This window comes from Asterias rubens, chromosome 4, assembly GCF_902459465.1.
Source record: "Asterias rubens chromosome 4, eAstRub1.3, whole genome shotgun sequence".
NCBI lineage: Eukaryota > Metazoa > Echinodermata > Asteroidea > Forcipulatida > Asteriidae > Asterias > Asterias rubens.
The window spans coordinates 11,151,354-11,176,450 of NC_047065.1; the positions used below are offsets into that span (position 1 = coordinate 11,151,354).

The 25,097-nt window shown below is 39.2% G+C and overlaps 1 protein-coding gene across 2 annotated transcripts in view; it reads right to left on the bottom strand.

The window, feature by feature from the left end:
• Nucleotides 1-25,097, bottom strand: part of LOC117289403 (protein fantom-like) — a 48,318-nt gene that overhangs the window by 20,845 nt on the left and 2,376 nt on the right. Inside the window, exons 3-19 of one of the 2 annotated variants that reach the window (XM_033770511.1) lie at nt 24,683-24,824; nt 21,809-21,983; nt 19,540-19,620; nt 18,392-18,462; nt 17,085-17,174; nt 16,230-16,302; nt 15,567-15,637; nt 12,318-12,329; nt 9,636-9,741; nt 8,681-8,827; nt 6,802-6,875; nt 5,615-5,754; nt 4,457-4,614; nt 3,683-3,749; nt 2,359-2,471; nt 1,170-1,277; nt 645-713 (exon numbers count right to left, since the gene is read on the bottom strand). In XM_033770511.1, coding sequence (XP_033626402.1) covers nt 645-713; nt 1,170-1,277; nt 2,359-2,471; nt 3,683-3,749; nt 4,457-4,614; nt 5,615-5,754; nt 6,802-6,875; nt 8,681-8,827; nt 9,636-9,741; nt 12,318-12,329; nt 15,567-15,637; nt 16,230-16,302; nt 17,085-17,174; nt 18,392-18,462; nt 19,540-19,620; nt 21,809-21,983; nt 24,683-24,824 — 1,697 coding nt within the window. The remainder of the gene's footprint in view (nt 1-644; nt 714-1,169; nt 1,278-2,358; nt 2,472-3,682; nt 3,750-4,456; nt 4,615-5,614; nt 5,755-6,801; nt 6,876-8,680; nt 8,828-9,635; nt 9,742-12,317; nt 12,330-15,566; nt 15,638-16,229; nt 16,303-17,084; nt 17,175-18,391; nt 18,463-19,539; nt 19,621-21,808; nt 21,984-24,682; nt 24,825-25,097) is intronic. The other variant, XM_033770512.1, reaches the window with a different exon arrangement.

The window sequence follows — 25,097 nt, forward strand, 5'->3', positions numbered from 1 at the left end:
GGTTTATACAAGATGCTGCGGCGCAATATGATGCTGCCGCTCAAACAAGGAATAACAGGGAAACCCCTTCTTATTTCGATAGTTGCATACAGGACCAACGGCTTTACTTCCCATTCCAGAGACGAAGCAATCATGGTTAAGTGCGAACTCAAACCCACACTGCTGATTCGAATCACCAGAGGCATGTTGTGGGTTCGAATCCCTTTTTTGTTCAAATACATCATCTCATTTCTTTACAGGGATGGTACACGTTCGGTAATTACTCAAAACTAATATTAACTTAAAAACTTACTTGGTAACAAGCATTGGAGAGCTGTTGATAGTATAAAACATTGTGGGAAACGACTCCCTCTGAAGTAGCATAGATTTTGAGAAAGAGGTAATTTCTCATTAAATAATAAAAGACTTCTAGCCAGAAGTCTTTTATTCCTATCTGAAAGAATGAAATTCGTCCAACAAGGGTGTTCTGTCTCTCATCATTTTCTCGCAACATCGATAACCAATTTGGCTCAAATTTTCACAGGTTTGTTATTTTATGCTTATGTTGGGATACACCAAGTGAGAAGACTGGTCTTTGACAATTACCAAAAGTGTACAATGTACATTTCCTCTAAAGTACTAGCAAAAATAGCTCTCAAACTTACATCGGCAATATCTGTGACCTTGTACTGTTTAGTGCCATAGGCAACATCTCGCAGCTGTCTCTCTAATTTCTATATAAAGAAGAAAAATCAACAAAATCTTAGTAGGTGATTAAATTCAACTTTATTCACCATAAAAAGGAACTTTGCTTTGTCGAGCATGCACATAGCCTGATAGGTGTAATAATTTATTTAATAATAAATTAGACAATGAACAGAATTACAATATTTCACATTTTTAAAACTTAACACTGTAGGCCTATTTTACGCAGTCATCAATCTATAAGTCTGAGCTTGAGTCACAGAGGTCAAGTAAATGTTTGAGCCTGAAATGACGGCAATGGGTCTGAATCATATAAGTCACTTTTATTATAGTTTTAACACAATTAACAGTAATTGGAGTAAAATGTAGGCTTTTACTTCACATCATAAAGTAAAAAGCACTTTAAAAAATAAACAATGTATAATAAAAAGCAATATTTGTTTATCTTATTGTACCATTCAATATGAGTAATTCTTTGAGCTTACCTTAATTCTAGCAGCTCTGATATCCAGCAGCTGTGCATACTCCTCTAGCTTAGTCTCGTATTCCTGCTTGTAGTCATCAAGCCGTGTTGTAGCACCCTCTACCTCAATCTGAACACACAAATATTGAGTTAAATAATAGTGGCTTGCGCTCAGATCCGTCACGCAGTGACGCTCATGGCGGTTCAACATTATTACCCCTGGTCACTGGGCCTTAAATCATTCCTTAAACCATCTCAGCTCCCTGGGGAGTATACAGCCTGTGCCACCAAATATGTAGCACAATCAAGGGTATTCAATCACAAGAACCACCTATGCACTCACAGGTACCCATTTACTTCTGGGTGGAGAGAAGCAATTATAGTGAAGTGTCTTGCTCAGGGACACAATTGTCATGACCGGGATTCGAACCCACACTCCGCTGAAGAGAAGCACCAGAGCCTGAATTCGGTGCTCTTATCCGCTCGGCCACGACACCCAAATGTTAGTCTCACGAATTCAATCACAGAATGGATTTCACTAAACAAACATTCTACTACTAAACAAACATTCTAGTAATGAACCCCAAGGGAAACAGTCTGGGTAAATTGTAAATATTTTTGGGTTGAACAAATTTTGTTTTACTAGTATACTACTAGTTCACAGTTTCACCTGGTAAGAAACCTCCCCAGATTTAGTAGAGAGACTATAAGAGTTATAGACTGAAGAATATGATTTCTTTAGATCTGAAGAAAAAAAAAGCATTTCTTTCACCATGCAGACATAGAAAAAACTGAATTCTAGTTAAAATCTGATATTTCTAAACTCTGGCTATTGACCCATTTCACCTGACGTCATCATCAGAAAAATCTTGAATGCGCCATATTGGTGGGTAATTTCACTGTGCGTTTTCATATAACTCTATGCATAGAGTATGCTGTGCGTTATGCAGTGAAGTTGCGCATTTTAGGCGAGGCGGCGTTAATACACAGAAAACCTAACTGCCCACCAACATGGTGAGCGTGCCATCAGTCGCCGCGTGTGACGCGCGTGCAAGGGGTCAATAGATGCTCTGTAACATTTTAAGAGGCTTCACGACTCTTCAAACAGGACAGTACAGATGGCCTTTCACACGTACACCTTTCATCAAAGATGACGGCCAATGCAACAGGGCTATAGAATTACCAAGACAGCGTTTAGTGGCAGTACCTACCTGGTAATCTCTGTTGATCTTGTGTTGTAGAATAAGCATATTCCTAGTCTTCTCTAGCTCACTGACTGTCTCTGCATGCTCAGCTTGTAGTGTAATCACTTGCATCTTCAGATCTGATCAGACAAATCAAATACTCAAATGTTTACAACATTGTGTTTAAAGCCATTTGACACTTTCGGTAAACAGCATTGTCTAAAGGCCCACACTTCGTGTATCACAACTTGTGTATAAAATAACAAACCTGTGCAAATTTAGGCTCACTCGGTCATCGGAGTTGGGAGAAAATAACGGGAAAACCCACTCTTGTTTTTGCACGTTTCGCTGTGTCATGACATGTGTTAACTATAAATCCGTAATGCTCGATGTCGAGAATTGATAATTGTTTCAATGTTTTCTCAAAAAGTAAAGCATTTCATGGAATAACATTTCAAGAGAAGTCTTTTACCATTACCTTCTGTAAACCCTGTAAGGTATTTGTAAATCTGTGAACTTTTTTAAATTTTTTTCTGTTCCGAAAGTGTATATAATGGCTTTAATGGCCGGAGGAGTATCTGTGTGAGTTATTCAGCCACTGCTTTTTGATTTGAACACCATGCATTATCTAGCCGTGTTTAAAACAACCATGACGCATGGTCGCATTGTAGGTAACCCTGACCGGAAATATGTGTAAGCTTCAGTAACTAGATGAAGGCAGTGTAAACCTTTGTTTTTCGGAATCATTTAATTTTTTTAATCCAATATAAATGTAGCTGTATACAAAAAAACTAGCCTGTGAAAATTTCAATACAAAAGGTGGTAGCAATTTTGAAATAAAGCTGAAAATTTGGAGCCGTTATGTCAACACAGGAAGAAGAATCTGAAGTTGGAATACACAATCTGGGAAACGTTTTATGCAGGAACAACAAGAGCATTGTTCCTGCTTTAAATCAAGGTTGCAAATTGTGTATATCACTAAACCGAATTTGATTCAAGAGCCCCTCTTTAGTTTCGTCTAAAAACAATGATGTGGTTTCTCTTCGTGGCAGTGTCATGGCCGAGCGGTTAAGAGCACCGGATTTAAGCACTGGTGTTTGATCAGCAGGGTGTGGGTTCGGATCCCGGTCGTGACACTTGCTACATAAAATTGGGGAGGTAGTGCTTTTTGCCAGGCTTCGAATTGATGATACCCAAGGGGTAAACCTATTTCAGCCCTAAGAGTAGGTGGCAACGGCCTCTGGAAAAAATCACTTGTAGCCCACACCTTGAAGTGGCCTTAAGGCCTAGTGTGTCAGGCGACTTGCATAATAAAATATATAAAAAAATATATAAAAATCTCTACCTGTACCTTTATTCATCTCCTCATCCACTTTCTCCAGAAACTCCAGATCTTGACTCACTTTTTCTTTGCGTTTCTAAAAGCCGGGTAAAAGTGCATACTAACACATTAGGAACTTTGAGTGTGGCCGGTTTTTCAACCAAATCTAGTTGTGTTGAAAAATGTCAGGTCATTTTATACTCCCTTAAGAGAATGGGGCCTCATTTTGACAACAAATTCACAATAACATGTGATACCTAAATAGACGATGTGACCTGTGACATCACATGTTTACAAAAGATCCACAGAGCCTGGACTTCCCTCAGGCATGATTTGGAAGAAAACACAAAATCTTATATTTTATGGAGATTGCACTGTCTAATTCTTATCAACTTTTGAAACTTTCATAACTCTTGGTTTTGTGTGGAAATTATGACACAAAATGTCAACTTTCCCATAGGACCAGTGTAGAATATTGCTTGCCAGAATAGCCAAAGCATGTACAAGGTCACACTTATTGTAAACAAGCGTCACAAGGTCTATTGACCAAAGTACGAGTCAGAGTCATCAAACAAGTGACTCAAGTTCGACTTACATGTCATACAACTCTGCCGTCTACTGTTTGAGTTCCTGAGTAACAAACATCGAGTCGGAGTCCAGATGGTTGAGTATCAGTCTAAGTCTTTGACCAACATGACTCAAAACTGAGTCTGGAGTCATTGAAAATGTGTACTCAAGTTGGACTCACAAGTCATACAACACTGTCTACTTGTGTAAGGCAGTGTATGTTTTGTTTGTGGTTACCTTGACGATGATCAGAGCTTCTTCAAGCTCTTGGAAGTCGATGGCGCTCTCCTTGGTAAAGAATCTCATCTTGTCTTGAAGCTCATCCAGTTGCTGTCTGACCTGGTAATAGTTTACTTGAAGCTGCTGATTCTCCTTCTGTAGCTTCTCATATTGCTCTGTTGAAAAAAAAATAAACCATATATCAGGAATACAAGAATATATTCTTGACGTTTTGCCCAACCACTTTTAGGGTCTATACATTTGGAAACAACTCTGAAAATTAATGACAATGAAAAGTCATGTGGTAAGAAGTGCACTGCAGCTTAGGGTAATATAATGCATTTTGAGAAACATTTCACTTTAAAGTACTAAGTTTATGGAAAAAGATGTCACCTTTTACCCCAAAATATGAATAAATCAAACATTACAGGGATTATTCTTCCGGCGTGGACATCTTTAAAACCTGACCAATTAACTTTGGATTAAAACAATCAAATGATTCCACAAGCCAAGTTACATTGCCTTTAAAGCTTTGTCAAACGAGGCTAACTTTCTAAGCAACTTGGAGGCAGCCAACCGCATGCATAAGCAGGCCTGATATTTAATTTATGTAAGGGCAAGACAGTTTTTGTTTATCAACGGGCACCTCTAAAGAAAACGTATACTGGAACATTTCAATGGACAGCATTGCAATGACTAGGGGTACATACATTATGATGGCAATTGCATCCTCTTGCCTCCGTGAAGTATTAGGCTTGCATAACGACCACTTTGTTAGCTCAATAAACGCTTCAAATGCTTTTTCAAAAATAATATCAACCTCTACCCTCTCTTTAAACTTACAGGGTTTGAAGATAATGATAGTGGAAAGCTTCCCTTCAAATATTACTTGCTGAGGTGCTGTAGTTTTTGAGAAATCAGTAAAACAATGTCATTTAAAATACGTTTGCAAATGATTAAAATAATTTTCATGACATTGTTTGACTCATTTCCCAGAAACTACAGCACCTCAGCACGTAATATTTTCAGGGAAGCTTTCTACTATCATTATCTTCAAACTGTGTAAGTTTAGTGTCAAACTGTGGACATTGTGTTTTGTGTCCTTCAAAAAGTACCCAGACCCTTTAAGCAGCTCCATGAAAGTGGCCTCTGGATTGAACTTGGGACATGATTTACCTCGTTCCTCATTGAGTCTATCCAGGAGGGTGTTTTTGTCGTTGAGATCTCCTTTGAGTGTTGCCTCTAGTTGAGCGATCTGTAACTTCAACTGCTTCTCATTGGCTCGGTACTGCCTCTCTCGCTCCGCATCAAATGCACTGGGTGGGCAATGTATAATAAGGGAATCAATGTGTGGTAAAGAGGTTTAAGCTAGTGGTCTCGGTAAAATCATCAAGAACCAGGCCTAGGCGGGTTTAAACCACTAGTTTAAAACCGATTCAACACACTTTGATTCCCATTCACAAAAACACTTTTTGGTCAAAAAGTACCCCAAAAAATGCAAAAATTATAATGTTTGATGACACCCCTCGCGCTATGAAATGGTTAGGCCCTCAGGCAGCTCGGGTAAACAACTCCTTATAAGGAGATTACTGTGCGCGTCGCGCGTATCTCGTGATGTGGCCCAGGTTTTTCAGCTGTTGCTCTCGACCAATACGAATGAAGAAACTGTCTTAAAAGCACAGGTGCAAGCTCATGTGTCACGCCCATGTTGAAACACTTTCTACTGGTGTTATATCATCCGTTTAAACACCTCCACGTGATGCCCTCTCAACCAATCAGAATGGATAAACTGTCTTAGGTATTTATGAATGCATAACTAATTAGTAGTTGTTACAATCCAGGGACGTTTGCAGAGACACCATGTGGAGAATCCTCTTTTCAGTCTTGCTACCATGAGCAGCGCACCATTACAACACCTTCGTTCGTCACTAGTCCTTAGTAAAGGAAGTGCTGGAAAACAAATACTACTGCAGCCAATTTCACCAAAATTGTACGCAACTGCGTAAGTCCACTTTTGCAACGTTTCCGGCGTAAGTTGCGCCATAAACGTTGCGCAAATGGACTTCGAATGCGTAAAGTTTCGTGAAATCGATTGCAGGTGTGCAAAATGAGGGCACATCATGCTTTATTGTATGGTATCGATGCGGTAGCATACAAAGCATGTATTTGTGCAGATGCCCAGTTAACAATTCTATGGCATTTGCCACCCAATAGTGTATAAACGCTGTAAATTGACATATAGGAGACACTAGGTGGCGGTAGACTCACCAGGTAAACCCATTGTTCTCAGATGTGTGAGCATGTTCTGAAATCCTCTAACCAATGAAAGTTAACATGGTGTACATGTACGTACTCAGACTTACCTGTTTAAGAGTTTCTCATTGGCTTCTTGAAGAATAATCTTCTCGTTTTCTACATCACTGATTCGTTCTTGAAGCTGTCAACAAGAATGAAACAATTAAATTATTAATAATAATAACAATTGTGGCTTCTTATAAAGCGCACATGTCTGTCACCCAGTGACGCTCCTAGCGCTGTAACATACAGTATTTCCTGCCAGATGTTGGACTACTTTTGAATTGTGAGAACTATAACTTCTGATAGCACCATGTAATGCTTTACAAAATGCTGTGGCGCAATTTGCTGCCGATCGGACCAGGAACACCGGGGCGAACCCCTTCTCTTTTCAATAAGTGCACTGGGTTCTTTTACATGCGTTACATAACACAAGGGACCAATGGCTTAATGTCCCATCCGAAGGACGAGGCAATGGTTAAGTGTCTTGCTTAAGGACACAAGTGTCAGAGCTGGGGATTCGAACCCACGCTCTGCTGATCAGAAACACCAGAGTTTGAATTCGGTGCTCTTAACCGCTCGACCCTGACACTTCCATTGATTCTGATTATTCATCCTTCGTGGAAAGGATGCTAGAGGGATGCCATTGTTCGGTGGGTGGACCAAAGATGCGCTGGGTTGACAACATGCGAGAATGCTCAGGTTGTGATACCACTGAACTCAAAGCAGCAGCACTGGGAAGACACTAGCCTGTGGTGGGAGCCGGACCAATGATTAAAGGAACACGTTGCCTTGGATCGGTCGAGTTGGTCTTTAAAAAGCGTTTGTAACCGTTTGTTATAAAATGCTTACGGTTGGAAAGATGTATTAAAAGTAAAACACAATGATCCACATACATTTGCCTCGAAATTGCGTGGTTTTCCTTTTACTTTGCGAACTAACACGGTCGGCCAATTATGGGAGTCAAAATTTTGACTCCCATCCATGGTCAACCGAACGTGTTAGTCTGCGAGGTAAAAGGAAAACCACGCAATTTCGAGTGATACTTGTGTGAATCATTATATTCTACTTTTAAAATATATTTCTAATCATATGTATTTTATAACAAACGGTTACAAACGCTTTTCAAAAACCAACTCGACCAATCCAAGGCAACGTGTTCCTTTAAAACCCCTATCACACTTGTCTGGATTCAGCAGGAGTGAAGAAACACCAGTCGGAATGAAGAATTTGCAAAAATCGTGTCACATTCAGGAGGGTCAAATGCACTGTACATTTATTTTTAAAGGGAAGGTACACGTTTGGTCGTTGTCAAAGACCAGTCTTCTCACTTGGTGTATCCCATCATGTGCATAAAATAACAAGCCTGTGAAAATTTTGGCTCAATCGGTCATCGAAGTTGCGAGAAAAATGATGAAAGAAAAAACACTAGCTAGAAGTCTTTTATTATGTTAGTGAGAAATTAACTGTTTCTCAAAAACTACAATACTTCAGAGGGAGTCGTTTCCCACAATGCTTTATACTATCAACAGCTCTCCAATGCTCGTTACCAAGTCAGTTTTTAAGTTAATATTTGTTTTGAGTAATTACCAAACGTGTACCTTCCCTTTTAACCAGGTGATGGCGCTCTCAAATATATTTGCATCACTACCGGGGGTATACTAATTCATACCCAAAACAGTTATTAAAGACTGGAACATCATACCACCAAAGACATCATATCCATAACGAACAATAAGACCTTTAAAGGAGCATTCATAAATACCCCAGACAGTTTCTCTACTCCTATTGGTGGAGAGCGCGTCACGTGGGTGTGCATAAACCTTTTGTTAGTGACAGGTAAAAAGTGTATGGGGGACAGGAAGACCTGGAGAAACCTCAGCCGTAATATCATTGACCGAGGACACCACTCGAAATAGAAGAATGAAATAAAACAACATTTTGTACCTCCATGATTGCCCGCTCTTTTGAACTTGATTGATGAATCTCACTCTTCAGACCTAGCACCTTACTCTGCTCATGCTGATATACTTTATTGAGTTCTTCTAGTTCAGCTAAGACCGTGTCGTGACTCTTCTTCACTGCCCTTAGATTCTACAAGGAAAAGCAAGGAAATAACTATAGGTTATTAATGAGAATACAGTGGACTCGCATTATAACAAGGTCGCTCGGACTGTCCAAATTACGTCTTTTAACAGGAATGTTATTCTAATCGGACAGCAAAACAAACCTAAAGCAGAAATGAGATTTTGGACTTTAGAAAAAAAAATTATACATGTAAAGCAGAACCTCTTCTTATCAGAGCTGATTGAAATCAGATAATACGCGAAAAACAAAAACATTTTGAATTTTTTTAACCATCAATATTTCAAACTGTGAATTCATGCAAGTTTTTCAAGCTTAAATGCACTGGATACATATGGTACATTTAGGTGTCGAAGATCAGTATTCTCACTTAGTGTATCCCAATATATATAATTATAAAATAACAAACTTGAGAAAATTGCCGCACAATTGGTCTTCGAAGATGCAAGAGAATAGTGAAAGAAAAAACACCCTTGCTGCGCAAACTTGCGTGCTTTCATAAACCTAATAAAAGGCTTTAGGGCTGAAGTCTTTCATTATTTGACTGAGAAATTACTTGTACCTCTTTCTCAAAAACTTTGTACTTGACAGGGTGCCGTTTCTCACAATGTTTTATACTGTCAACAGTTCTCCGTTGCTCATTACCAAGTAATTTTGAATGCTAACATTTATTTTGAGTAATTATCAATAGTGTCCAGTGCCTTTAAAGACTTGTTGGAAACCATTAGAAATTGGTTTTGTTTTCTTCAAATCTACAGAAGTCAACATTTTCTCAGGGCAGGTCACAATTACACAAATCAAAATTATGGATACTTGCCTCTTCCAGGTTAGCATACTTGGCCTGTAAGGCTGTCAGCTTCGTTGACTTCTCTTTCACCTCCCTCTGGAGTCGGATCATCTCAACATTCTCATGGATGTTTGTTCTAAAGAGGGTGAGAGGTATGCATGTTACTCATTAACTTATGAACCAGTTGTGCCGTATTTGTGACCACATGAGGGCGTCCTCAATAGTATTTTTATCACTTCCGGGGGTAAACCTGTTTCGTTCCTGCACAGTTTTACTCAGCGTTGTCACTTTTGTTGCGCCATAGTTTTAAGTTGCTTAAGAGGTGGATTATAACAGCTCTTTTAACGATCTTACTGTCCGTGGTGGATATGATGTCTGTGGTGGTAATGTGTTCCAGTCTTCAATAACTGTTTTGGGTATGAATGAATATACATGTATACCCCGGAAGTGATACAGACTTGTTTGAGAGCGCCCTCATGCAGTCAAAAATACGGCGCACTCAAATTGGGATACAGCTGGTGACTAGGTTCTTGAGGTTGTCCATTTAGGGTTGTAACTTTTGAGATATTGAGGTGAGCTTCATGAGGTATATTTGAGGTTATTATTTTGGAGAGGAGAATACAAGTTGATTAATATCCGAGGTATGCTTGAGGTTATCGTTTAAGAGCTATTTGTATCTAAACTCCTTAAGGTATTTCAGCTGAGGTTCATGAGGTATATTTGAGGGTATAGTTTTGGAGATGAGGTTATAGTTTTTAGAGGTTATAGTTTTGGAGATGCTAGAGGGTAAAATACCATGGTATATTTCAGTTTGTAATGTGTGAGTTATTGGTGTATAATTCATTAGGGTAATTTATATAAAGTTCATGAGGTAAGTTTAAACAGGTTTTAGTTTTTGAGATGAGTTTATAGTTTTTGCAGGTTTCAGTTCTGGAGATACTCTGGAGGCTAAAATACTGCCTAGGTGTTTCAGGTGAAACATGTGAGTTACTGGTGTCGAAATTCATCAAGGTAAAAAGTGCTCCCTTTCCAGTAGGAACTTTACAGATACTAGTAAAAATAGGAACAGTTAGGATTAATTGACTGAAATAAAGTTCAATTAAACGGCAAACTTGTAGTGGAACAAAATCCCACAACAAGGACACAAACAAGGGTTAAATTATGAGTGGGAATGTTTTAGTAAAGCCAGTGTTTAGTGTTTAGTGTGAACAATGTAGATGACGAAGGAATAATGGTGGGGGAGGGGGGTTGAAGGGGGGTCATGCTGCATGAAACAAAATAATTAATTAGGTAAAACAATACAAAATAATTAGTACAGCCATAAACAATAGTAACGGACTGGGGTTAACAATCACAGGTATTAGATCAAGTCAGTTGCATCAGATTTTTGACCAATCAGCAAGGTGTGCCAAACGGTAAATCCCATATAGTGCTGTTGTTAATCAACCATTACACTGTCTGATCCAAACCAGTAGAATCCAAAATTTCATGTTAAATTTACAGAATTCAACCTGAACTACTTCAGGCATGTAGTAGGTTTCCATTAAATCGTTGCGGCATCCCCTGGTAAGGATTCAAAGCACCTCTAGCCATCACGCTAGTTCGGTGGCCTAGGGGTAAGACATCTGCTTAAATAGCAATGCAAAGGTCAGGATTCAAATACCACCAGCGCCCAATTTCATAGGGCTGCTTAACGACAAGCAAGTTTTTGTGCTTACTGTAACAGAAAAATTTGCTCAGGTGCAAGCCATATTTCACAGGTTAGCAGAACAATAAGGCGGCCATACTGCGCGTTCACTATGGGTTTGCATTGTGACATGGTATATTTTTCATGAAGTAACCTCGGAAGGTTAGCATGCCTGTGCGAGTGCTTACGGTTAGCAGCGCTATGAAATGGAAATCGCACAGTAAGCATGAAATCGGCCGCTAAGCAGCGCTATGAAATTGGGCCCAGGTGTCGTGGCCAAGCACCCAGGTCAAAATTCCAGTTGAACCTAGTTAACTGGGGTCAACTGGTTCAACTGGATAGTGATCAAACTCGTCCATTTTCCATGTTAACCAACTGGTTTGGACTAGGTTTAACTGTGTTCAACTAGGTTGAAATTATAAACCAGTTGGTCTCTGTCCATTTTCCATATTAAACCAACTGTTTTTAACTGTGTTTAACTAGTTTATCAACTGGTTTCAACTAGTTCCATTTAAACCCAGTTTAACTAGGTTCAACTGGAATTTCGACCTGGGCAGTTAAGAGCACCTGACTCAAGCTCTGGTGTTTCTGTTCAGCAGAGTGAGGGTTCACTCTGAGCTGTCAGAGTTTTGGCAGTCTTTGTGGCTGATCAAAAACAAAGCTTTGTTACCCCTTAAGTTGCCTAGTGTCGAGCTGTATTACTCAATACCATTGTTAAAATTCGTCATCAATTTGAAGTCGACCTAAAACCCTGTACATGTTCACAATTTCCATAAATTGGGCAACTTGAGAAAAAGAATGTGCATCAAAATAATAACAAAGACTTTCTTTTAAGGAGGTGGGGAGGGAGTTTGGAGTAGGAAGAAAAATCAAATGGAATTTAGTATCATCAGAGACCATTCGTGCATATTCTGTGCATTGTATCACACCGCATAGTGATATGGGTTAATATTGGCTGATGAAAATCTTGTGAGGCAACGTGCATGCCCTCTGATATATAGCGCCCTCAGGGCACCGACACTTACTTTGCTGAATGTCTGTTGTCATGGTAACGGACGGGAGATGGAAACAAAAATGAAGTCAAGTGAACAAAAAACAATAACAGTGTTACATACAATGCAGGCGCAAAGAGAAGACACAACTGAAAAAGTTCAGTCAGAAGCTGTAAAGGAAACACATTATGCTAAAGGCTACAAAAAAGCTACAATTTAATTCACTTATAAAGAGATTGATTTCACTAATAGGATCAAACTGCAAATAATGTGTAGACCCCTAGCATACAATGTCACAAGCTCAAACAGCGCCCTCATTGCTGAGGGCAAAAAATACATAGATTTGTTTATCGCAAAAAACCACACCTTAAAGGAATGCTGCAGTGAATTAAAATAAAACAGTTAATTTTGCTGTCATTTATTTCTGATATATGTATTGAACATCAATAAAATGTGTTTTGTTTATTCCCGACATATCTGACTTGCGTAATGAGCGAATAAGTCATGCCCCCCCCTTTTGTGGATTGTTACCGCCCCTACCATCGACGTCACGTCGGAAATTCAAACATATCGTCGGCAAAAAGAGTCTGGTCCCTAACTACATGCTCCTAGGTACCAGGCCACACAGTGCACACGTCTCTATATGCACACAGCCAGGGGGCCCGACGGCTCGGGTTACCAACATGACGTCACGTTTATGCAAACGTTTAATCTCTTGAAAACCTTTTTTAAAATACTTGTGCATTTAATAAAAGAAAAAAAAAAAATATTTCAGGTTTAAAAAGTCATGTTTAATCATTTAAATGAATAAAAAAACACTGCAGCCACCCTTTAACATTTCTATTGTTTGACCTCAGCCAGGCCTCAAACTTCATCATTTTTAGGGCAAGGCCACTTTGGCCTTGGAGCAAGCCAAATTTTGGGGGGCACCAAGGCCAGTAGATTGGGCGCCAAAGCCAAAAATGAAATCTAAAAAAGGGCATTAATAAACTATGAGTTGTTTATCAAAATAACACCATAGTGCATTAGTTATCCTGAAAGTTTAATAAACAAAATTTCAAAAAATTTCAAAAAATTAATTTGAAAATTGGCCAGAGGTTTCCCTATGGGTGGTTAACCCGATGAAACAGTTTGCATGAACAAAATATTGATAAATCATATCTTATTCATGAACAAACCGTAAAACTGCAAGCCACAAGATGTCAACACACTTTCCAGGTTAAAAAGAACACAACATCCACTCCTATGAGTCACAAAACCAAGTCACAAAACCACAAAGACACCCATGCACTCGGCTTGCCTTTTGAGTGAAGCAAAAGTATAACAAACTGAAGAGGATTAACCACAAAGACACCGCACACAGCGCTTTTCTTTTGAGTGGAGCAAAAGTATTACAAACTGAAACAATTGTATAACAAACTGTAGCGGATTAAGATAAGAGTAATTGGGTGTCAATAGGAGTGTCAATCATTCTCCCAGGTGAGGCCTGGATAGTGTATGGGCGCTACATTAAATACAGAAAAGGATCTCCAACTGTCGGCTTTTTGTGTGTAGAAAAGTTTGTTTTCGTAATCATTGACAACTGGGTAAAAAGGTTTCCGTAAAATCGCGGCAGCTGGTGCTTCTAGACAACACTGAAAATGCATTTAACTTCTTTTAAAAAGGGCACGACGGCCAACGGGAATTAAGGGCACTGCAATTATGGCCTTGGAAAAGGTAATTTTTTGAGGGGCACCACGGCCAGAAGCAAGGGCACCGACGGCCATGGCCGTCGTGGCCGCCGGGAAATTTGAGGCCTGCTCAGCAATAGCAGCTTATGCAACAGGTTCAATCCGAAATTGACAAAGTAGACTATATCTAAGAGAGGTTTGCAGTGACACCACAGAGAATATCTCTTTTATGTAGTGTTGATTCTAAAGAGAACTGGTGGTTAACGACTCAACAGTTCGATCAGTATGCTCTGATCGTCTTCAGGAGAATGCTGGACTCTGTTGCTAGATGCTGCTAAAGTACAAGGCTTGGTGTTGCGCAAAGGCGGGAAATGGATAAGCATAAGCTGGGCTTAGGGCGGTGAAGCATGCAGGCTCGAGTGGGACTAAAACTTCAACTGAAACCAACAGGGAGTGGGCAGGGAGTACTCAAAGGAACCGACCCTACTGAAAAGATATATTCACATGGTGTTACCGCAAACCTCTCTTAGTTATACTTCCACCATCCAAAGTTTCAAATCCTACTTGTCTGCCTTCATTTGTAACATAAGCACAAGTAATGCAATTATCGTTTGGCACAACTACAATGTGAAGTATGTTGCTTAACAGGAAACCAGTCACAAAATATGGTATTTTGTCTGGTAACCTTATTCTGGTAAGCACAATTTTGTTGTGCCTAGCTAGTTTTTACAAATGACATTACTGCAAGAGCAGAAGACATCCACTGCAACTGCAGTGGGTGCAAGGGTACCTCATTACAAGTTGAAGGATGGATTGAGCTAGTCTTGAGTTCCCAATTATCAAGTCCAGCAAGTCCCAAGTCAATTGGGACGAGTTTGGGTGACAAGTCACAAAGGTCGAGTCTGAGTTTGAGTCACTGTAGGTGAACTAGGTGAACACTCAACAAAACAATAGCACCCTGCACTACATGTAATGACGTCACCCTTGCAAGGATAATGTCGAAGGATGGATTGAGCAAGTCTTGAGTTCCCGATTATCGAGTCCAGCAAGTCCCAAGTCAATTGGGACGAGTTTGGGTGACAAGTCACAAAGGTCGCGTCTGAGTTGAGTTTGAGTCAATGTAGGTGAACTAGGTGAACACTCAACAAAACAATAGCACCCCGCACTACATGTAATGACGTCACCTTTGCATAAAATACCCAGCTGTCAGACAAACATGCCACACCACCTAGATGTAGTGGAATTTCACAGTTTTGTCCGAGCTCCGGGTCCTTAGCTTCTTTTTTGGCATTAGTTCGGAATGCTATTGTACTTGAATGTGCCTTACTACATTACTTCAAAACAAACTTATCTCAGACAGAAGATGCAGAGCGCTACTTATAGTCACACAGCATCGTTGGCCTATTCTTTCTTCCTAATTGGTTTGTGGGAGGGGGGGGGTCATTTGTCGCATTTTATATTGTCCACAAAGATTACAAAAATGAATAATAAAAAGTGCCCAATACTAGGTCCAAAGTAAAGTGCTTGATGAGCCTGCTTTAATTGCTTATACTACATGTACATGTATAATGTTTGCATGAATTATGAATATTCATCAGTAGAGTTCACTGACCTTTGACCTGCTGACATGTGTTCCTTCAACCTGAGCAGTGTCTCCTCCTGTTCGATCTCCTTTATTCTTACCTAAGGCAAAATAAAAACCAATCAAACAAGGTTTTTATGAGAAATGCTGAACACAAACGGATCGTAGTGGTACATGTACATTTCCTTGCCTTCCACAGATGTATAGCACCCTTCCTTGTCTTCTCTCCACTGGGTTCTTGGCTCCCACAGTGATTAAGTTCACTTTTCTGAGAGTCCTTGCATTCACGATTAGAGTTTAAAAACATTAAATAAACCTGTGGAAGTCTATTCAAATATTTGTGTTTTGTCAGGAAAGTCAGGCATTCAGGGTTTGAACCCTTTCCCCTACCCTTGGGCAAAACCCTTGTCCCCATCTCTCCAAAAGTGGGTCAAAGATAAAAATCCCAGGGAGTTATTTCTGGGAAACCAACGCAGTTGGTGTGACTCTAACCTAGGTCCTAGAGGTAGAAGGTGTGGAAAGATGTGACTACGCCAACCCGCCCACCCACTTACATGTAGCTCAACTGCCTATTTCTCTTTTTATTAAATTTTTGAAAGACTTTGAAGACCGAGTTTTGTGACCCTTTTGCGCGGTTCACATCTGATTCTTAAGGTTTCTAACTCAGATGTAAGTGAATGTGTGCATCTTCACCTGCTCTTGAAGTATATCTTTATCTTGCTCCAAGGATGAGATATGATCTTGAAGATCCTGAATCACCTCTTCACTGAATCAAGAAGAAAAAACATAATTAATAAATACACACATGATTGTAATAAAAAAATTCACAATTTAAATGGGCTAGCTCAATGGTCTAGTGGCAAGACAACAATACTGCTCTAGCAATGCAAAGGTCATGGGTTCCAATCACACCGAGTGATTTGCCTGTGGATTTTTTCCACAAAACTCGGAAAAGTACTTGGAAGAGTATACAGTGCGTACTACACATTGGTGTTAAGGGTCAAAATAAATTATATTCTGTATCCCCTATGCATTACCTTTGTGGTGCTAAGAGTAGACAGAGAAACTAGGTGACTTCTGCTTTAGTTAAGTGAATCAGCCGTCGATTTCACAAAACTCTTCCTAACTGAAGACTAATCTTAGGACTTAGGACGAGTCCCAACCCTGCACTGTAGCATGCGGACCTTAAGATTAATCCTAAGTTAAGACGAGTTACTCGTCCTAACTCAAGATAAGACGAGTCCTAACTCTTTGTGACATCGACCCCCAGGGGACTGAATTTCTTTACTGCCACGGATCGAGATGTTTATCTTTAATACAATACCTACAGCAAGGATGATCAAGTTGATCTTGTTGAACTACCTACAGCCAATTACGGCTTTGAAACTTAGCTCCCTGTCACCAGACATGCTTGGTGGTGTAGTGACCTTTTGTTCAACTCCTGAATGAGTAGTATGCATGCGGATTTCATTTTCTGACGGAAGTCGGGAATCACACATTAGAGACAGGGTTAAAGAAAGGGCCATAAATGAACATGACGGTACTTACAGTCTGTGATTTTCTTCTCTAGCTTCTTCAAGGAGACTGTGACCGTATCTTGGAAGGACGTCGTTCCTGAAAGCTCTGGGTGTTGCTGATCTACGTTCATAACAATCAGACAAACAAAGTACAGGAACCATTTGACATATTAAAGGGAAGGTACACGTTTGGTAATTGTCAAAGACCAGTCTTCTCACTTGGTGTATCCCATCATAACCCTAAAATAACAAGCCTGTGAAAATTTGGGCTCAATTGGTCAACTAAGTTGCGAGAAAATGATGAAAGAAAAAACACCCTTGTTGTACGAAATTGTGTGCTTTCAGATAAGAATAAAAGACTTCTAGCTAGAAGTCTTTTATTATTTTAGTGAGAAATTACCTCTTTCTCAAAAACTACGTTACTTCAGAGGGAGTCGTTTCCCACAATGTTTTATACCATCAACAGCTCTCCAATGCTTGTTACCAAGTCAGTTTTTAGGTTAATATTTGTTTTGAGTAATTACCAAACGTGTACCTTCCCTTTAAAGGCAGTGGACACTATTGGCAATTACTCAATACAATTTTCAGCAAAAAACCTTACTTGGAAACGAGTAATGAGGAGAGGTTGGTAGTATAAAACATTGTGAGAAACGGCCCCCTCTGAAGTACTTTTCGAGAAGGAAGTTATTTTCCACGAATTTGATTTCGAGACCTCAGATTTAGAATTTGAAGTCTCAAAATCAAGCATCTGAAAGCACACTTATTTGTGCAAAAAGGGTGTTTTTCTTTCATTTTTGTCTTGCAACGTTGATGACCGACTCCGCTGAAATTTTTACAGGTTTGTTATTTTATGCGTATGTTGAGATACACCAACTGTGAAGGCTAGTCTTTGACAATTACCAACAGTTTCCAGAGTCTTTAAGTGAGGCTAAAAATTAATAATACTAGTTTCATTAGTTGAGGTTTGCGGTAACACCATTTGGAAATCTCTCTTTTAAATAGTGTTGGTTCTGAAAAGATCTGTTGGTTGACAAATTTTCGATCAGTCTGCTCTGATTGTCTTCAGGACTAGGCGAATGACTTGAAGTTGTTACTACATGTCACCACAAAGAGAGACCGGCTTTTTGCTGCAGGCTTTGCCTGGTCTTGGATTCCTCTTGGTTTTTTATTTCATCTCCTTTGTCGTTTTGTTCTTGTCATTCTCTATATAAATGGTGTTCTATTATTATTATTATTATTATTAAGGTATTTATGAATGAAAAAAGAAATTGGTACCTACATTAACTCATACACAAATATAAACTACGACATGTTTCCATAAAAGAGTCAGTGTCTTACTTGTTGCGTTCATGTCCCTGAACCCTCAAGCCCTTCTTGATGTTATCTGGTGGAGGAGGTCGAGGCAATCCCTGTCAAATAAAAATAAAATGTCCAGACACAAAATTTCAATTTTTTAAGTAGAAAAACCCACTTAAACAGGTAGGGACTGAAAACTCAATTCATACATATGAGGTTCTTGTCCAAGGAACGATTTGAACCGTTGGTGGTTCTGAAACATTTCTGGAAAACATGCCCCAGCTTCAGTAATGTTTTTGTAAAAATGTTTTATGCGTGCATGGTTAGTTTAAGCTGTTTACCACTGAGAGTTCACTGTGATCAGTCCAAACTAGTATTGCTGAAGTGATCATACATGTACATGTGTAACTGTGATCACAGTGATCATACCTGTGATCACAGTGACAATAACTGTAAACACAGTGATAACTGTGATCACAGTGATCATGTAACTGTGATTACAGTGATCATAACTGTGATCACAGCGATCATAACTGTGATCACAGTGATCATAACTGTGATCACAGTGACAATGACTGTAAACACAGTGATAACTGTGATCACAGTGATCATGTAACTGTGATCACAGTGATCATAACTGTGACAGTGATCATAACTGTGATCACAGTGATCATAACTGTGATCACAGTGATCATAACTGTGATCACAGTGATCATAACTGTGATTACTGTGATTATAACTGCGAAACACAGTGATAACTGTGATCACAGTGATCATGTAACTGTGATCACAGTGATCATAACTGTGACAGTGATCATAACTGTGATCACAGTGATCATAACTGTGATCACAGTGATCATAACTGTGATCACAGTGATCATAACTGTGATTACTGTGATTATAACTGCGAAAATAGTGATGATAGCTATGATGGTAGTGGTTAAAACTGCGATAACAGTGATTATAATTGTTGTTACTGTCAGTGATAATCTGTTAACACAGCAATCCTATCTTTGATAAGAGTGATTATAACTGATTTCAGTGATTAATAGCTGATTACAGAGTTTTTAACTGCTGGTAACACCAATTATAACTGTGATTACAGTGATTATACCTGATTACAGTGATCTTGATTATAAGTGATAACTGTGAAGTGTGATGGTAAGTGACTACGACTGATTATTACTTACTGTGTTTACCCTTGATTGTACGTGTGGATATGGTGTCTGTCTACTACCCTGTGTTGCAAGCTGTTGCTTAGTAATTGTCAACTGCAATAGAGTGAAACAGCAATAAAGAAAGTAACAAAAAAAAAGTATTTTCAAAAATAAATTCTTGTTACTTACATATTAGTTTATATAGGACCAGATTTGGACATTTTGTGCATGTCGAGTCACACAAATTGCAAAAGTTTGTTTTATTGTCGAGTCTTGTTTATTGGGTGGTTTCTGATGATATATCCAAAATCGGACATGAGTTTCAAGCCAGAAGTGACCTAATTTGCATGTTTAAATTAGGTGGTAATTAGCAATCTTTAATGTAAATTATCTCTAAAACTATTCATTTTATGGACAAGATTTGTGTTAGAGGTGAATAGAAACCTGACCTTGAGAATCTAAAACTCATATTTGTATACTCGATTGACCCTTTCTAAATAACTAGGTCAAAGGTCAAGGGGTCAAACACTGCGTTTAACTGGTTTTCTCCACCATGACAGTGTAATCAATAATGGATTAATTTTATGACATCTTTGGATTGAATGATTCCACCCTGTCCCAAATGACCTATTTAATCATCACCTAGGTCAAAGGTCAATGGGTCAAACATGCGCTTAATTGATTTACTCCACTCATGTGCATTTACATGGCATATCATGACAGTGTATTAAATACCATGAATGAATTCTTCGGGTTGAATGATTCCCCCGTCCCAATTGACCTCAATCAATGACATTCAATAAAATAAAGTTCACTCAAATGACCTAGAGGTCATTTGCCAGCTAGGTAAAAGGTCAAGATGTCAACTTCATGTATTTCAACAATCGGCCAGAGCTGGATTGTTGTCCCTTTTTTATGGTAGCACCCCCCCCCCCCTGTGCCTGTGCCTCCATAGTTGTTGCCCCCCTGTTGTTGCCCGCCTGTTTTCTCTTACAACTTGCCGAGTTCCATGACAAACCAAACATAAAATGCAAGTACTTTGGCAAATTTTCTGATACACACCAGTCTGCACATGCGGATGCTAAACCGCGTTGAAACAAGCTGTGCTGTTTAGGGTGCATCGCAATAAGTGGTATTTTTTTTGCATTTGCTGACACGTTGACCCCTTGACCTTTGACCTAGGTGATGATTACAGGTCATTTAGGACAGGGTGGAATCATTCAACCTAAAGAATTCATAAATTAATTATTGATTACACTGTCATGGTACCATGCACAATGCGTTTGAGTGGAGAAAACCAATTAAACACATGTTTTACCCATTGACCTTTGACCTAGTTATTTGGAAAGGGTCAATCGAGTATACAAATATGTTTTTTAGATTCTCAAGGTCAGGTTTCTATTCACCTCTAACACAAACCTTGTCCATAAAATGAATAGTTTTAGAGATAATTGACCTTAAAGATTGCTAATTACCACCTAATTTAAATATGCAAATTAGGTCACTTCTGGCTTGAAACTCTTGTCCGATTTTGGATATGTGATCAATAACCACCCAATAAACACAAATCAACAATAAAACAAACTTTTGCAATTAGTGTGACTCAAAAATCTAAATCTGGTCCTCTATTATCGCGTTGTCTCTAAGCAGTTATTCCTCTTCTACAGGTCAAGTATTTTGAACAAGGAGACAACTTCACTACATGTCAGAATTTCCAACAACACAACATTTTGCCCAGAATCACGTGGAAAGCAACTGTCTCGATAGTCAGAAATTTTTTAATTTATGCGCCAACTTTTTTTAAGCATTGTACCAGACAATATTCGAATTCATAACACCCCATACAACTATTCTGCCTTTTCGCTGGTTTAGAGTGCGCCAGAGTTCGTCTCATGATACGTATGTCTTAGTTTTACTAGACAGCGACCGTGTGATAGTGCATCGTTTGCAGTGTGATAGTCCGACGACTATCACATGGCTTGCAGTACCCAGACGTCTTTTTACCCACCTCGAACCCTATCAATTGCGCATCTGTGTAACTGAAACGCGCATACAGGGATGATGAATAGTCTTTTGGCGTGTTATAAAACAAATATTGACTGCTTTAACTTGGCTATGGTTAAAACTCCGACTCCCTCAGTGATCCCCAGACCGTTCCATTTTCTGGAGCGCTCGGTGATCACCCTGAGAGTTGTAGTTTTAACCACAGCACTCGAAGCAGTCAACATTTGTATACTAACACACAAACAGTAAAATAAAATTCTGTTCTTTTTGCAAATTTTGCAGATTGATTTTGTCCTACCTTATTCTTCAACATATCATTCTGTTTGTTGAGATCCCTCACTTTACCCTGTAAGTCCTCGATCATCTCATCTGTCTCAACATCCCGCCCCTTCCGGCCACGCTGGTGAGCTCCGCCCACCTCATGGTCCTGCTTCTTACGATCAGTGACCAATCTTATCAGTTTCGTAGCCATTCTGTTGGAGAAGCATCAATCACTACTTAAATATTTATAGAAAGGTGAAACTATTGTTTTCTTTCATGAGTGGATTTTTCTTCTTGTGGACCGTGCTTTCAAGAAGATCTTGTTTCATCCATTATGTTCTATTCATAAATACCTCAGACAGTTTCGCTATTCCTATTGGTAGAGAGCGCGTCACGTGGGTGTGTATAAACCTTTGTTTATGACCGGTAAAAAGTGTTAATTCATGGGCGTGACACACGACCTTGCACCTGTTCTTACACGCATAAGACAGTTTCTTCATTCCTATTGGTCGAGAGCAACGGCTGAAACAGTTGTGCCACATCATGCGATACGCGCAACGCGCACAGCATTCCCTTATAAGGATTTGTTTACCAGAGGGAGGCGGAGGGCTTTACCATTTCATAGCTGGAGGGGTGTTGTGTTGAAAGAAATCATTGAACAATTATAATTTTTGCATTTATTTTACTTCTTGACCAAAAAGTGATTTTTTTTTTACCGAAAAGGTATTTATGAATGGGAATCAAAGTGTGTTGAATTGGTTTTCAACTAGTGGTTTAAACACGCCGAGGCCTGGTTCTTTATAATTTAACTCGACTTCGCCTCGGTAAAATTATCAAGAACTAGGCCTCGATGGGATTAAACCACTAGTTGATAACCTCTTCACCACACATTGATTCCCTTATTCAACTCATTTATTAGTAATGATCTCAGTGCTTGTCCTGTATGGAGAGTGACTGTCCAATTACTTTGTCATCTCACTAATTCCCAGCCTTGTCCACTGGTCCATATTTCAAATGGAATAGGGATGCTTTTCAAAATTGAACTAGCCAGCCAAACCAATTGCATCAGTGCCAGATGTACCTACTGTCAGCAAATTTTTACCATTTTGCCATTTTTGGTAAATACACCCAGAGAAAAGAGACATTTTTAAAGAAAAAGAGGTAAATTTCTCACTCAAATGTTAAAGGAACACGCTGCCTTGGATCGGTCGAGTTGGTCTTGTTATAACCGTTTGTTATAAAATCGGTATGGTTAGAAAGATGTTGTAAAAGTAGAATACAATGATCTACACAAATGCCTCGAAATTGCGTGGTTTTCGTTTTACCTCGTCGACAAACACGGTCGGCCATTATGGGAGTCAAAAATTTGACTCCCATAAATGGCCGACCATGTTAGTTCGCGACGTAAAATGAAAACCGTGCAATTTTGAGTGATACTTGTGTGGATCATTATATTCTACATTTAAAACATCTTTCTAACCATATGCATTTCATAACAAACGGTTTCAAACGCTTTTCATAGACCAACTCGTCCTATCCAAGGCAACGTGTTCCTTTAAAAGACTTCAGGCTTGAAGTTTTTTTAGGCATAATAATAAATAAATAATAAGAATCTGAAAGCACACTTATTTGTGCAACAAGGGCGTTTTTCTTTCATTATTATCTTGCAACGTTAATGACCAATTGAGTTAAATTTTTCACAGGTTTGGTACTTTATGCATGTTGGGATACACCAAGTTAGAATACTGGTCTTTGACAGTTTTCAAAAGGTGTCCCATGCCTATCAAAGACACTGGACACTATTGGTAATTTTAAAGACCAGCTTTCTCACTTGGTGTACAAAAGCATAAAATAACAAACCTGTGAAAATTTGAGCTCAATTGGTCGTCCAAGTTGCGAGATAACTACGAAAGAAAAAACACCCTTGTCACACGAAGTTGTGTGCTTTCAGATGTATGTACGTATTCAAGACCTCGAGGTCTATTTCTGAGGTACCGTCTCAAAATCAAATTCATGGCAAACTTACTTCTTTCTCGAAAACTACGTCACTTCAGACGGAGCTGTTTCTCACAATGTTTTACACTATCAACCTATCCCCATTACTCGTTACCAAAAAGGTTTTATGCTCAAAATTGTTTTGAGTAATTACCAATAGTGTCCAGTGCCTTTAAAACATTCCCTAAAACAAAAATTTGACTGTGAAAACAGCCTCCACAAATCCATATAGACTGTGCAAGTCTCGCGCGGATTTGAACTTCCGGGACCATTGTGGTCCCAACCTTATGGAGTTTAACGTTGGGAGGTTTTGTTTGGTCCATTACTTTAGTTTAATGTAGTTTATGACCATAAAAATGACATATGTTGTTAAAAATGTAATACTAATTAACATCATATATAAAAGTAAAAATAAAGTCAACATAATAACGAAGAAAAACCGATATTTAAACTTGACCTCACGACGAAACTTGACGAAACTAACGCAGACGCTTGTTTTGGTCGCACGGGGTGAAAAGCCTTTTCATTGTTCGTTTATGCGTCAGCTTCCTATTTAAACTGCGTCACGCGTTTATCTAACCCCCTTGCGACCATCGTGCGTCCGCGTATAAACCAGCTTTGAGTAGTTTCACATTCGGGCGTAGATTTACAATAGGGGTTTCAAAAAATTTAAGATCAAACAAACATCCTTGTCCCAGAGTTTTACTTTGTTCTATACATAGACTTTAACCGATAATTGTGTATTTGTTTAAAAAGCTAAAACTAATTTAAACAAGCTCTATAGGGTATTTTTGTTGTTCAGATTCGGCATTAAGAATAAATTAAAGCAAAGATTTGATTCATAAAAAAAAGTTCTTCAGTTGTCGTGTTTTCTCGCTCCGGTGCGCGCGAGACTTGCACAGTCTATTGCACTCACTTCTTAATCTTTTCCTCTTGTTTCCTGGCATGCTTCTTCAGAACCAGATTCTCATCATGAAGACGGAGATACTTATCTTCTAACTCCTCTCGACTGATTTTGGCGACAGCTCGTCGCTGCTGGGCACGACGCTGTTCATTATCTGATGGAGTAAAGGCAATGAACTACATGAAGCAGGGAATTCTGGCTTATGCCGAGCATTTCATGGGTTAGCGGGAATTTGGGCTTCTGCGAGTGCATACCAGTACTCCACGTTCCTAGGCATTCTTCGCTTAATACAAGGCTAGCGCAGAAATTTGGCGCTTGCCACTAAGCGAAGAATGGTAAACGTAAGGTAAGCGTAGAATTCGGCAGTAAGCAGAGCCATGAAATTGGGCCCAGCTCAGCTAAGGCATCTAAGAGTCTTTTTGTCATG